Raw genomic sequence first — 15,745 nt, forward strand, 5'->3', positions numbered from 1 at the left:
CATCCTCCCTTTTCACAAGGCTTGCTGGCACACGATTGATTGCCTGACTGTTTCTTGTCCCAAATGTCTGCAAGAAATGCTCAGTGCTAGAAAGGGAATCCCGTTCAACTTTTCATGAGCTCAATTTGTGCTTCAGCTGTTTTTCCAAATTGGTTGTATTTTTGTAGCCTTTTTTATTTTTGTTTGGGAGTGGAGTAGATTTTTTTTTTTGTTCATTTGTTTGCTTTTTTTTTTTTTTTAATTATCCATTGTCAATGAAAGGCATAGGAGATTCGGACAATGGCCATGAGGAGACACCTGAGAGAGAGCTTCTTTTTAGTTTGATGTTCAGTCAGTTTCTGTTCTAAACTTTGGAATATTTATGAGAGGATTCTTTGAACTGTCCCTTTTGTATCATTTATCTTCCCAGCAGGAGCAGTGCTTTAATTTGCCACCAGGAGTTTTTCCTGTCTTTTTTGGTGAGAATCTGCTGTGTTAATTTCCTCTCCCCTTTTCAGTTTCTAGAATAGTTTGTAATGAAAAGAAGAAATTGGTCTCTAGCACAGGAGTTCATTAAAGTAAAAAGAAATAACAGGTTTTGTTCAGTTTGTACTGATCCTATGATTAAACTGCCTTTAGTACAGACAAGAAATAAGCCTGTTCGTTTCTTGTGACTAAAAATATGATGTCCTCAGTGTTAAGATGTTTTAAATTTCACTTAAAATTTATTTATTTTTGATATTAACACTTAACAGAAGTGACAAAGTAAAGCATCATTCCTTCTGTGAAGCAATGGGATTTTAAATTTTATATTGTATGCTATATTTAGACACTATAGTGAGACAGGTCAGTTATATTTTCAGCCCGTGGTCTGTTCCTCTTTCTGGGTCTCATATACCAAACGAGAGAGCTCCCGGGTTTGTGCCAGCTCTTGCTTCCCATGCTTTCCTGAGAAACCGGCATGATCCTAACAAGGTGCTTCAGGTGAATTGAGATGAATCGCGTTTAGGCTTCTTGCTTTCAGCATTTTGTAAGAATATTTAAATTCAAGGAGCTATTTTGCAGGAAAAACCCTAGCCTATGCAGAAGAGGCTTTGTATTCCTCATTCCCATTAGTTTATTAAACATGACATGTACTTCTGGGACTCGTGCCATGTGCATCTTTTGTCAATCTGAACAACCCCTTATTCACTTCTTGTGTTGTGAGAGCATTTCTGGCGCTGCAGCCTCTCCAGGAGGGTTAGCACCTCCAGGACTCGCAAAAATCTTTGTGTCCCTGCTCCCATGGAAACGTGGCAGGGGTCCCCGATGGGAAGAGCAGGGCTGTCCTTTCTTCCCGCAGAGCTCTGCACTGCCACAGCTGCCGAGGGAGCGCAGAAGGGACCCCGCGCCCCCCCCGTGGGTCTCGGCCCTCGGGACGTGGAGCCCAGTACTGAAATTAGCAGGATCCCAAATGATGTCAAAGCTTGTCGTAGTTTCTCCCATTCAGCATTCTTCCTTTCTGCTTACTCTAATAGGTATACACTGTTGGTCAGCAAGGTAGCTTTTTAAGTCCCTATTTCAGAATCAGGTTTTGTGTGGTTTTACTCCTATTTTTGTCTATTCCCCCCCCCCCCCCCCGTGGTTATGTTAAACACATCACCCAGTAAAGTTTATCATTATCTTTCTGACATGGAAAATGCAAGTTGTCCTGAGCAATCCTGCGAGCTTCAACAGCTGCTAAAAGTTTCCTCGCTGACTCCAAGTGGATCCAGATACCAGCATCCATCCTCTAAAGGTTGATTCTTAGTATATGTTGCTTGGAGGTTAATCCCTTGAAGCTCAGTGTTCAGGAGTTAACACTCTGGTGGAGCATGAGTTTCCTAATGGAGCAGGACGTCTCTCGCTTTTTGAGAGGTACTCACTGAAGCGAGTTGCCGTGTGGGAGCTGACCTTAAACAGCAGCCTGATGGGCTCCAGGCAGATGGCTGGGACTTAGACAACTGCCCAAGAGTGCTGCTCAGCGTGGGTCTGAGCAGAGTAAAGGTGCGTGGAAATTCATGCTGCAAACATCAGAAAGCTTATTCTTCACATTTGAGACAGGTTGGTGGATTTTGAAACGTTACTGGCAAAACTGGGTTTGAAAATCTCAGGCTATCATGTGATTCATGGGGTTACCTTCCCAGCAGAAAATCTCACAGCCCTCCATGTTGTGTTTAGGCCTTCTGGTTCTTGTCTTGGCACCGCGAGAAGCAGGTGACATCCCCAAGCAGGGTTTCGGATGTGATGCCAGCTGGAAAACCAGGGGACTGTTCAGACTGGGAGACCATGGACCCATTTCAGAACCAGTGCCAGAAAAGAAAAAGGGTATCTAGATGCCATGACACAGGACTGTGAGCGGGAGCTGTTGAGGAGCACAGCCATGGTAGCAAAGTCTCCTGGGGGCTGACGGACGGGACCAAGCAGAGGTGTCTATGGCCAACATGCTGCATCCCTGGCCAGCATCTTCCACTGTGGCCGGGAACCCTGCCAAAACTGCTGCCTGCTGTCCTGTGTCCAGCGTGAAAGGATGTGCGGGGTGCCAGTTTCTAGCTGAGGCTCTCACCTGCTTTTCCCTGCATTAGATTGAATACTGACAAATTATTAACATTAATTCCACTAAACGGTTACGAGTAACTTAGCTTTTTAGGTGACCTTTACAATGTTTGCTTAGTAAATATCCCCCAAGGTGCTACTTTATGTGTAAGTGAAAACGTATGATAGGGCAAAATTTAAAAAAAAAAAAAAAAAAAAAAAAAGTGGGGTTTCAGATTAGTTTGGCTATTTTTTGAGGGTTGTATTGGCTCGGTTGCCAGGATTTGCACAGAGTCCTTTCAAGAGCATCTACTGTGATGTTCTTCAAAAAAAAAAAAAAAAAAAAAAAGCCAAACCAAACAAACCCCACACCCTATGCTATAATTTTATTCATGGATAGCAGTTGCTTGCCTGTTGTACTCTTATCTGTATGAATCAGTCTCAGGTTCTTCAAAGTGAACACCCAGGCTTCATCCTTGCACTAGCCCATTGCTATGATCTTTTACCGCAGTGTTAGGAAGCAGGATCTCGTGCCTGCTGAAACTGCACACGCAGTTCTTGCTGGGAGCAGAGTCTGGCCTGGCATGTAGAGATACCGGGTCCTGCACACTGTGTTATCACAGGTGGCGAAGACACCATAGGCTGGCCAAAATCATATATCATAGTTGATCATAGTTGGCTCCAGGTGTATTATTTCTACCTAGTGCATTATTTCCTGGAGGAACCTGTGAGGGAGGATGCCAGGTGGTGCACTAAGGGCATCCCCCAACCCCAGTCACCGAGCTGAGGAACTCTGAATCCACTGTCAGGATTTGTCATGGGACAAAAGCTGCTTATTTTTGTCAAGGTTACTGCCGAGCAGGAAGACAGGAACAGGTTAAATTCTGCTCTATGATCTGTTTTTAATTCTTTGTTCTTGCTGAGCTGAGAGCAGTGAGACTTTGATGTCACCATCAAAGGAGCGGAGTGCTGCTTTACCTACTCTGCAGTAAGGGAAAATTGACATCCTATTGCCACTTTTCTCTTAAAAAATGAATGTAATACCTTTATGTTTGAGAATCCTAAAATAGGCATGCCAGAAACTCCTGGGAGTGCGTCCAGTAGTTGGAGGAAGATATGGTCAAACTTAGATTACCAAATTGCATGATTCTCAAGCTTGCTTTTTTTGTACGTGGTAGGATAATTTCCTGTGGCCATATATAGAGAGATATATATGTATATATATGTAAAAAACTCTCACAAGTCAAGTTCTTCTTCAGAGATCTGAGCACAGGAGAGTTGGACGCTTTGAATATGCTGTCCCAGCTTAGATGCATTGACCTCGCTGGGCAAAACCTTGCTGCTGGGTAGGAAGTACAGGCACAGACCCACGGGGAGCCAAGCCCAGGGTGATGGGTGCGCAGGGCGTTTGGCCTCTGGCTGCTTCTGTAGTGACTTGCAGGTTTTTTGGGGATTCTCACTCTCTTACTTCACCATTTGTAGTTGGCGGCTGAACAGCTCCTTCAGCACAAAATGACTATGTGCTGTGGTGCAGGAAAGCCAGAGGGTGGGTAGAAATCATCATTTCTTTCTAGATGCAAGCAAAAATATCAAAGAGGAAAAAATCAACATGATGCACGAACAAGCAAGTAATAAGAATGAAAGGCAAAGGATACTATTGAAAGTAATTTCAATCTCAGGCCTTTCTGTTGGGCATGTTCTGTTAAAAAACAATTCTGCACTCTGTAGATGTATCAGGCTTTTTTCTCTCTGCCTGTGAAGCTGGTAATGGATTTTGTTTTTCTCATGTTCTTGTTTATATCAAAGCAAAGGCATAGGTATTTTTATTAAATGCAGCCTGTCTTAATCGATTTAATTAGAAATGAAGATGGCATGAGGAGCAAAATTTGGATCTGAATTTCTCCAGAATTTGGAAGTTCAAGTGTGACAAGTGGAAGCATCTCTCCTCCCCTGTATCTAATTAAAACAATAAGACATGCTAATTTACAGGTGTTAATTTAATACTGTTATACTGTCTTCCACTAAAATCATCGAAACCTACTGGTTGTGTTTTCATATTTAGTGTGTTTGAAAGTAGGAAGGCTTTTAGCAGTTGTAGCATTTTGGCAAAGCTTTCAGATGGCGGCTTCTGTAATTTCAGGGTGTAACATTGGGCAGTGTTCAGTTTGCTTCATTTCTAATTGGCACCGCTCTCATGCTGCTTGGATTTGACTGGGGTTTGTGGTGTAGGTCCCGGGAGAGTGAGATTATTCTCAGGCATAGTTTGTTATACAGTATGTTCTTGCCTTCTGTAACAGATGTATGTGCCACCTTTTGCAATTTCGCAGAATATAGCATGGGAACAATTTGCTTGTTTGCCTGGGCTTCTGAAGGAGTTTGGAAGGTTTGTTACCACCAAAGGAGAATAGCATTTGCAAGAAGGGAGGCTCAGGAAACTTGTCACGTAATGGACACTTCATCTGTTTGCTGTTAATGGGCTACTCTAGGAAGATGCATAAATATAGATATCTCTTGAAACTTGTGAGTAGGCCTGTTGAAACTGCGTGCCTCTTTTGGTTTTGTTTTTTCGTTTTTGTTTTTTTTTTTCTTTTAAACTTCAACAGAAATGTAGAGGATAGGATAGGATTTGGATCTAAATTTCTCCAAAGAGAAACTCAAGAAATACTGTAGCTGTCTGAACTGCTGTAGCGCATAAAGTTCAGCACAGGCCTAAGTAGCTCTTGAAATCAGCACTATTCATGACTTGGTAACATTTTTTATAACCACTTATGTCAAAGACTGTACTTATTTCTCCTTTTGTTTCCAGAAAAGTACTAATTAGAAGGGGCTCAGTTTCACATAGAATTAATTTTGTTTGTCTGCTAACTCTGCTTTCTTCTGAAATCACTTGTGTTTCCTTCATGTTATTTGCAGTGGTGTCTCACTGATGTAAAGCAGCTGTTCTTTAACTTCTGGAGCAAAACATTTTCTGAGCTTGATACAGATCTGGGAGCCCTGATGTGAAGAAATGATCCAATCTTTATAGCCTTGCTTGCAGAGCAGAGCTCTTTTTAAGTTTGAACCTTTGTACTTTTCTGTGGACTAGATGTTGCAGGAAGCCCTAGTAATGCTGCTTTTTTCCATTTATTTTCTGACAGATGATTCAAGAGAGCAGGGTTCTCATTGAGACGGCAGACATCACTCACGACAAGATTGTTCAGTGCCAGAAAGCAGGTAACCCTCCTTTATTGTGCAATTCTAGATGGGAGATGGGAAATGATGTGCCGTAATTTACTTATAGTTTGTGACTAATGCAGCATCTTTCACCTGGTATTTAAGTGAGCATCCTGGTCTTTCCGTGGCAGACTCCACCGTCCTGAAGACTCATCCTTCAGTAGCAACACAGGCGTAGGATCAGGGAAAAATTCTCAGCTTTCACCTTAAAAGCTATTTCTCCATCTGCTCTACAGCTCTGAAATGTCTGACAGCATTTAAATTAGTCAAATGAACTAGAAAGGCATTCAATTAAAAAGAGGGAATGAGAAGGCGTGCTGCCTTTACTGAGCTCCATTCTCTACCGCAATCGTTCCCGTAAAACACAGAGGAGGCAAGAGGTTTTGAAGCCCACAGGACCGAGCTCTCTTGCCTACCTTTGCTTACTTTTGCTGTTTAGGTTGGTTTTAGACCTTAGAAACTTATGCCAATATAATTCCATTGTATCACGGTGAATCTCTCTGGCTATGCATTATGTACCTCAGGTATATGGGCACAAACCTCTGTAAGCAGGCTTTAAGTAGATCATATGTTGCTGGGGTATGGTGCTGGATGTCTTTATCTGAACTAGGGCTCTGTCTCGTGTGCACCAGTAGATAGGGAAGAGGTGGTTCCAGAAGTGGCCACCTACTCTGCCACAGGTTCACACTCCTTTTTCAGGATGGTAGAAGTCGCCAAAGTGTCTTTGATTCACAGTTCAGCTTACTCATGCAAACCCCTCTTCATCCCTTGTTCGGGATAGCAGGCTAGACTCGGAACTGGGACATGTCTCCTATACTTTCCACTGGTACACAAGAATAAGCCCTGCTGGAGGGATAAGAGTCCACATTTGGTGGCGGTAATCCTCTACAACTAAATCCATCAGCTTTCATGTATCAGAAACCATGCTGAATAAATACATGCATATTTCCATTAGGGGTTTACACTGCAGAAATTAAATCTGTTTTCAGTTCATTTAGTTGTACAGCTGCAGCTTTCCTAACATGTAGTGAGCCTTGAAGGTCAGTAATGCAAACACTTGCTACTGCATTTAATTTGTGTTCTTAGGCATAGTCTTCTGGGACCACAACAATCATAAATACTATTGTCTCTGATAGGCATTTTTGGATCTGGCAAGTGATGCATGCTGCAGCCATTTGCTTCTATTAAATGTAAATAATGAATGAAACTGGTGTTTTGTAGTAAATCCTTTAATTCATCTTTTTAATTAGAGGAATTCTGGAAACTGTTTCAACAATAGCATTTAACTGATTTTTATGCGATGCAAGAGCAGGGTGGAACCTAGTCCTTGCTCTTTGAAATTCAGAGCTCTGGAGCCATGCTGGCGCTGTGGTAGCAAAAGGAGGAGACGCAAGCGGCTATGTCTTGCTGGATTTCATGGGCCTCATCTTGTGTCATGGCTTGGCTTCTGTGTATCTGCATAAGCAGCATAAGTGTCCTCAGCCCGAAGCCTTCATTGGGTCCAGAGGCTTTAGGAATGGGACAGTGACAGGAAAATGCAGCATCGGTGGGTCTTTCTAGATGGTATAATTTAAGAGCAATACTTTGCACTAAATTATGCAGACCCTCAGCAGTGTCAGCCAGCTTTCTGCCCACCCTGCTTTGTGCACAGAATGAAGAACCCGCGACACTTGCCTGGCACTGGTGTCCTGGTGAGCAGAGGGCTGGAGATGTGTGCAGAGCACACACGATGCAGGACCATGCCACCACACTGATGTCCAGAGTTTCATGCAGTTCACCTCTCACTCCTTCCCCCAGCAAAAAGATTAATTTCTCAAGTTTCTTCTCTTTGCTGCTGTATCTACTTGTATTTTCATTTGTTTTGCTTTGCTAGCCTTAAAATATCATTTCTGATTGAGAAGAAGGCTGGAGAGGTATGAAGCGCTCTTCTGAAGCCTCAGGATTTAGACAGCGGAAAGGAGTATGAGAGGGAGGATTCCTCACCACGCTCAATTACCAATTACTTTGTTGCAAATGTTACCCAGGCAAATTGTTAAATAATATTTTGAGCGTGGCAAAATGAAGCACTCAAAATTAAGAGGTGTCAGAGGTACAATTGCCTGTGACATTGTCCTTCACCTCACCCTGGTCCTGCACTCCTTGAACCATGTGTTCCCACCAGACCTCTGCTTCACATCATAGCCTGTTTTTGTCCAGGCTCCCTGTGCCGCAGGGTCCTGCCTGCTCCCCCAGACAGCTTCTCAGATGGCTGGTTTTGTTGGTTTTTTTCATGTGCAGTCTCAGCCCAATGCCCAGTGGTCAGCAGCAGCTTGGAGGACCGACGTGTTAAATGTTTTCACTGGTGCTCCTGCCTGCAGCCTAACAAATGTTTGTGGCTCCCTCTCTCCGGGGCAGCACTGTCTCCAAGTTACAGGTGGGGAAGTGGGATCTGGAGGGACAAATAACTAAAAGGATGCTGCATAAAGGCAGGGCTGTCCACGTGGAGCTGAGCACCATTAGCCTTCATATTTTTTTGCAGGACAAAGCGAGTCATTTGAGCGTTTTCTTTCACTTAATGAAATGAAATGATTTGTAAGTGAGTTGGCATGAGGCACACCTGCAGGGGAATCTTACTTGAGGTGCGGTTATTTAGACTGTTTTCCAAAGGAAGTGCTGCAGGAGCTCTGTTACCCTTGACAGGCAAAACCTGTGAGCAGGTGAAGTTTTGGAAAATAAACAGTAGAGAAATCTTTCATTGTGTGGGGTTGAACTGCCTCAGTGCTTTCGAGCTCCTGGAGCTGGTGCAAGCAAGAAGAAACCTATTGTTAGTCTTCCAGGAGTGCTTCGGGCAAGCTACACCAAGTGCAAGCCAGCCTTGGCGTGTCGAAGGACTGACTCCTTCTGCAACTCGCTAAGGAGCCCTCTGCGTCTACTCCATGCAGGTGTTCTCTCAATGGGCATTTCTTTGCTTGCTCAAATTTGCAAGTGACATTTGCCTTAAAACGTTAGGGGAGGGAGAGCTATGAAACAACTGGAGATGAAACTTGGTTTGTTCAGCCAGCTTCAGACTTTTTGGAGTGAGATTTAGTGCCAATTTGGCCTTTGTGAGGTACAAATTAAGGGAACACAAGCAGCTCCCTCTCCATTTTGTCTCTTAATCCACACCAGACTCAGCGAAATGTTTGCATACACTGTGCAAATCTTGTGGAATTGGTGGGCTAATTGGACTCGTTAAAGTTTTTAATCTGCTCCCAGATTTCCTGAATTCTTGTATCCAACAACAGATTTGCAGACATTTGCCACAGAAACTAGCAATGAAATGTAACAATTCCCAGGGCTGTGGTTGGAAGTCTCAGCTCTCCAGACTGCAGGAATAGCAATTCTGTGATTAGCCGTATGTGTTTCTGACATAATTTATCATTGTGAAGTACAAGGTCTTTTCTGTATGACTGTGATTAAGATTAATGAGGAGCTGTGCATCTGAGTCTGTATTTGCTGTGCTGAACAGGTACCTTCCATGTCTGTCAGACTGCCTTCCAAGGTACAAAATCATCTATTCAAGGAGAGTGACAAGCGATTGCCTTTTGTCGCAATATTGCCAGCAATGCAGACTGCAAGCAGAAGCGCTGGAGGTGTGTTTGTGCGGGGACCAGGCGCGTGCCTGTCTGGGACCCCAGCGCTGGAAACGAGAGTTACGTACAAAGTGGAAGCACGACCGCAAGATTGCACATGACCCTTTTATTCTGGAAGATGCTCTCCAGGATGGGGTCATAACAGCGAAGGGGGAGAAACACAGAAAGAGGTTGTAGGAAGTACCAGCCGCGAGACTGAAAATGCTCGCTGAACATTTTATGGGGGAGATCGATCATGCACTGGGTGATGTAGCAATCTATGTTTTTAGGAATGGAATTCCATGAAGAGCTTCATAACCTCGGGACAAAGGAAGGTTTGAAAGGAAGAAAACTAAGCAAAGCCATTGAGAGTTTTGCATGGAATATCACAGTGCTGAAGGTAAGCACAGAAAACGCTACCTTGTGTCTCCTATTAACTCTGTAAGCAAACCTTTGCTCTTTTAGCTCATCTATTTGTGCTGTCTTACTAATACTGAAGCAACATTTTGTTTTAATGGAATGTATAAATTACCCCCAATTACTGAGATTTATCAAATATATCTAGTTACACCTCTGGTTTGGAAGCTGTGGAAAGGAATTTGTCTAAGCCTGAACGAAAGAGGAAAGATAACTTGTGCACCAGGGACCTGGTTTTGGTTGTTCTGCCCCACACACCCTGAATGTGACCTGTCTGGGGTCACCGTGTCTCAGGTACTTGTTTTGTAAAATGACGACTAGAGCATCTCTTTGGGAAGGGACAGGGCTGAAGGAAGTGTCATGAAAAAACACAAGGAATATTGTAGATCCTGCAGAAATGTCAGGGTTAGGTTTCAAAAGCAGAGCATTAGCCAAAGAGCTAAAAAAGGGACGGATGAAAATCCCTCCATCCTGGCTGCTCAGTGAGCACGTTACTCACCAGGCTTTAGCTACTGGTTTGGCACTGACCAGCCACACATTGCCACAGCAGCTGGATGTCTGAGCCTGGCTGAAGTTACCCAGGGACAGTCAAAGATGGAAAGAGGGGAGGATCTGGTGCAGCTGTAGCAGACGGCAGGGAGAGGACCTGAGCCAAGCATTCAGGTTGTTAGCATTCAGCTCATGCCTTCTTTCACAGGCTCATTTCCCACCTTGCTCTGATAGATCGCACTTTGATTTCCCCTCACTCTCTCCCTGCTGCTCCCTCCCTCCGGCTCCCATTAAGCAGATTGCCCTGTCTGACAGCATCTCCCTGTGACTGCCCCCCGCCCCCCCCCCCCCCCCCAGCGCCTTTCCCTTCACTGGCATCCGGGCGCGAGCCAGCAGATGACAGGGAATTTTTACAAAGTTCCTCATCAAATACACACCTAAATGTAACATGCAACAGCGACAGCAGGAGTAGTAGGAGATGCATGCTTCAGCATCGTGGAGACGGAAAGAACACAAATATGTCCTGAGCAGGAGAGGGAAACAGGAGTTGGGAACGAAGAGGCTGAGGGGCAAAAATGGATGGGAGAGGCTGTTGGTTGTAGAGAAGGGTTAGAGAAGACCTGGGGGACACCTGTGGTTCCTTGCGTACCTTGATTCACCATGAGAGAGGGGGAAAGTGAGTAATGGAGTTAGCATAGGCTCAGTTAATAGGACCTCTGATGAAGAGAAAAGGCAACTAATTCAAACGTGATGGAAGGGACTGACCTTTTCCACACAGCATAATTGAGGCAAGTAGCTAAAGAGGACAAAAAAAACCCAACCCACTAGGCAGTTCTGGACATTAATCTGAATACCTTTAGCTGTGGTAGGTAAAATAAATGCTTCACACTCAGAGTCATGCTAAATACGGTCAGGGTTACTCTAAACTCTTCCATTTTTAGATGTTTGTCAAATGAGAAGTTCGGACCTCTGAGGGTGACCTGTGATTAATGAAGGTACAAGTCAGGTATCAGAGAAACATTTCCCCTGAAAAATAATTGCTGCCTAGCACATATTGTCAACATACTGAAAAGCATTTTAAACATCTAGTCAAGGTCAAGGAATAATTGACATGTTTCATTTCTAAGCCACAACTTCTTTTTTACCTTTCTCACATAGTAAAATATTAACAGAATTTGTGGCAATTACCCACGGGTATAAATGCACATGAAACACCTTTTCATTCTGACTGATCTCCAACTCAGCAATGACATTAGGCAGCTGGGAATGTGGCTGTCAAACACACAAACACACCCCAGGTGTCTGATATGAGACTGTCAGTCATTGTTCTTCTTTTTAAATGTTTTTTTTATCCCTTAAAGTATACTGTATTTCAGTCACCCTGCCCATAACAAACCTATTTGCTGGTTACAGCTGCATCTCATGTTTGGCGCTGACTCTCCCCTCTGTGCTGGTGAGAGCTCTCCAGGAGGATTTGGTGGGGAGAGACCAACAACCCTGCCCCGCTCAATCCATCACTGTCCTCCGTATGTCTAGTGTCAGGGTGGTCGCTACAAATATATCTCACTAGATGTTGGTATGGTGAAGTAAGAAAAGAAAAAAATAGCCCATAACATCTCACAAATGCATCAGCTGCTTTACACTAGATGAGGTGAGTGAATGGCACAACACCAACAGGAGAAAGCTGCTTTGTGTGCTTGGGGTTGTTGGAGGCAATTACATCATGTGGCAGTAGTCAGTTTGCGTGAGGTGCCCATGAGCAATAGCAGGTATTATGTTGTGCTTGTGCCTGCCAAGTGATTAATAGTCTTTTCCTAGGCTAGTGAAGCAAAGGCGTATTTAATTAATGTATTTCTTTATAAAGACTCATTGCAATAGGTAAGCTTTGAATATAAGGAGGGGATGCAATAACAAATTGCTACTGGCAAAATCATTAAATAGTTACAGAGAGCAAGATTAAAGTATATTTTATAAAAATCATAACTGTGGGCATTCTTCATGTTTAAAAATGCCCTGAGGTACTTTTAAGAGGTACCTAATGAGAATGAATCAAAATAATGTCATTTTCTTCCTTAGTTTATATAAACTTTATTACACATTCGTAATACCCACTAGAAGGACAAACAGTTCGCCAGAACATAAAAATGTTAGTAAGAACAGGGACCTTATAAGTTGATGACAGTCAGCTTTGACATACACGTATTTTTAAAACGTGACATCATCTTATTTAGTCCCATGTTGTATAAAATACTGTCTGGCTCGCAGTCAGTAATATTCGAGAGGCACAGTGTCAGTACAATAGACAGAAGAACCAAGTTCTCACAGCAACGTTACAGGAACGGTTATGATCCCAAATTTAGTCTCACTTTCATTTTTATTTCCATGCACCACTGTCTCTGTGCCTCTGTTTTCCTTTCTGTGTTTAATTAAGTGCCAGTAAAATGCAAAGGTAGCAAAAGAAATTTTATCTTTACCACCTCACAGGGACTGTGGTGCTAGGAACCGTTTGTTTCATCCTAATGAGCATGCAAAACTGCTTGGCTTGGCCGACCCTCTCTTTGGCATCAAAAGTTCACAATTCATTTTCATGCGATATTTGCCCATTTTTAAAATAGGTGACTATCCATTTCACGGACTGAAGGGGTTCACATGGGTGTGTGGGCTCGTGCTTGTTTCTCCCCAGATGCTGGCATTCCTCTCGTCTTCCCCTGGCGAGGTCACCTCCTCCCTGGCACGTGCGGCTGCTTTTGCAGGCAGGCGTGAACTCCTCCTGCCTGTGCTTGGAGAGAGGGGGGCACCGGCAAGGCAGAAGCTGATAAGCCTCGTTAGGGCAGTTCTGGCTTTGAGCTAACAAGTCCTCCTGGGAGCTGGGACATAACCACTGGCACTCAGTGCTGCCGTAGAGCACCAGGCTTTCAGGTCAGGTACGCTCACATACCATGGGTGGTGTGCGTGCAGGGCCAGCTCAGGTCTGCTCCCAGCCCTCTCGGCTGCCGCCTCTCCTGGGGCCCTTCTGCCTGTTCCATCTTCCTCTCCCAAGGGATCTTGTACCAAGTGTTTTCCAGTAACTGAGGCGCTCTCAGCATCTGTCACGTGCAAACCACTGATTTAATGACTGCTTTATGAGTTTTTGAGAATGTTGGGGGGGGGGGGGAAGTTGTAGCCTGCAAAACTGCTCTCCTTGCTGAGGCAAAACTGTCATGGACTGCCAGGAGGTGTTTACTTGGGCAAAGAAGTTGGGATCTGCCTGAGTCCCAAGAGCCTGGCAAGTAAGCCAAGCAAAGTTTGAGTGTGTTGACTGTGGTTCAGATTTATTGCTCTCACGTGGACATGCTTTGTCTGGCTGCAGACATATTTTGCTGGGCTATCTGTGCTTTGGTGGATCAGCACATACAAAGTCTGGGAACAATACCACCAAATACTTGCCTGCATGTTGATGGTAAATATCTAGGTAGTTAATATACTAACATACTGACTTGTTTATAGACAAAACATGGGAAGACAAAGATAAAGTGGCATTTACTGTTTTGGTCTTCTACTGAAGGGGAGAACACCCAAATGTTTGAATCTAGTCTCTGCTCTCAAATGCATTCATGGGTTTTTTTAAAACTTTTTTGCTGCCCATGGTAAGATTTTGCCTCTGCTGCCATAAATGTGTTCTCTCTTATTAGGATTCCAACTGTTAGTGCATGCTACAAGACATCAAGTGGTTAAATTTTCAGGGATCATTTCAGCACCCGTCCATGAGTGTATCTGCTAATTATCCTGCATTTAAATTAATGCTGATTAGATGTATAAAGAGAGAGGTTGCTGAATGCAGAAGGCGTACAATTATTAAATTGCTAATGTGGTTCACTCTTTGGAGGAGAAATCCACAATTTTATGATGTAGTCGTGATCCATGTTAGCTCTGGTGTGAGTGGTTTTATGCAGCAAAACTGTGCACAAATAGCACTTTTGGAGGATCACGTCCACAAATGGCCTATTTCTTCCTCACAGTCATTTGTGACAGTCAGCCTTCAGTTGCTTGGGAGACCTGCAGCATCCAGACCTCTCACTTGGGTAGCAGAGCCCCAAATGTGCACTTCAAGGCTCCTTGGAGAGATAAAAGCCAGATTTCTGAAAGATGTACTTACAGACAGCCATATACTTATCTGGTTTCACCTAAACTGAGCTGAATTTAGCATTGGTACGAGGTATCAGTTTTCTTAAGGAAGAAAAGCAACATATCAGACTGTAATTGTTATTCTAAAGCACTTCATGCACAATGGTACCACACAGATTTGCTGCTGATCTTTGGAAGAACCAGGGCCATTCACAGCCTTAATTTAAGGATTATTATAGTGCAGTATGGGAGTGTTTTTAATGGATATTCTACAGTACTGTACACCACCTTGTAAGTAAGATTTATTTGGGTCTTTTTACATCAGTCCTTTTTCCTGTAGTTAGGCAAGAACCGTGGCTTCGCTCCTTGGCATGCTACAGAGTGGACAAAAGAGCAGCGTGGCAGTATCTTGGGGACATTTCATGTAATTAAGCACAATGGTAACAATATATTCTAACAGATGTCATATAATTGCTGCCAAAGGATTTGCACAACAATTTACACTACCTAGATCTCAAGCGACAGCACGGTAAATTCATGAGCCCCCGTAAGGCTACTGCATTCCATGTACCATATATTTCTTTCCCCATAAGTGTCATGTAGGCTTCCCCCTGCTCCCTGAAAAATTCGTCATATTTTATGTCCCTCCTTTTCCCAGTGTATCTCTGTGGACATAAGCACACTGGTGCTCAATTCGTGAAACTGCAAAAATAGATGAAATATAATCCATAGTGGCTTAGCAACAAATTTTTGTTATTTGCTGTCATCTTGTGACAGTGATAGTACAGCAAGAGCAGTAGGCAGGAGTGGTTTGTGTGGCACGGAGACTTCACGCTTGTCCTTAAATGCAGGGCTTGTTGTATTGTTCCGTGTCTATTCGTCTCCAGATATCCCTAGATAAATATGTTTTGAATGTGGTTACCCCAAAGGCCTCTTTCCAGAGAGGTTAAATGCCTTTCCTGCTGTCCAGTCCCCATGTTGTTTGCATTTCCTTTGTTGATGCAGCTCACAGTGGTGGTTCTAACTTTTAAACCTCTCCAGACTGTGTGCCCTGGCTACTTTTGAAGGCTCTGCTGCCTTGCTCCAAGACCAGCTCAGCTGCAGCTGAGACTGGCTGAGCCAATCAGTCTTTAATGAGACGACAGATTCTACAAACATATGAGGAAATGCAGAGCTGCTCTAATTTTTCACGTAGTGACTAGATCAGGTTGGTCTCTTACACACAAGCTGAAGGACAAAAAAGAAAAAAATAACAAGAAACAGCTGGCTTTCTGAGAGAGTGCTCAAGAGAAGGGGAAAAGGTCCGGCAAGGTCAACATCCATTTATTGTTGTAAATACCAACCTGCTTAGCTTGAAGCAGTTTATTTAAAAGTAGAGGGAAAGGTGAGGAAGGAGATGG

General features: G+C 43.7%; 1 protein-coding gene across 2 annotated transcripts in view; it reads left to right on the forward strand.

The window, feature by feature from the left end:
• Positions 1-15,745, forward strand: part of PLCL1 (phospholipase C like 1 (inactive)) — a 207,031-nt gene that overhangs the window by 172,911 nt on the left and 18,375 nt on the right. The window contains exons 4-5 of one of the 2 annotated variants that reach the window (XM_087733640.1): positions 5,670-5,745; positions 9,626-9,735. In XM_087733640.1, the coding sequence (XP_087589766.1) occupies positions 5,670-5,745; positions 9,626-9,735 (186 nt within the window). Of the gene's footprint in view, positions 1-5,669; positions 5,746-9,232; positions 9,563-9,625; positions 9,736-15,745 lie in introns of those variants that run through there. The other variant, XM_087733641.1, reaches the window with a different exon arrangement.

This window comes from Nipponia nippon, unplaced genomic scaffold, assembly GCF_047370975.1.
Source record: "Nipponia nippon isolate SJK-2023a ecotype South Korea unplaced genomic scaffold, ASM4737097v1 scaffold_5, whole genome shotgun sequence".
NCBI classification, from domain to species: domain Eukaryota; kingdom Metazoa; phylum Chordata; class Aves; order Pelecaniformes; family Threskiornithidae; genus Nipponia; species Nipponia nippon.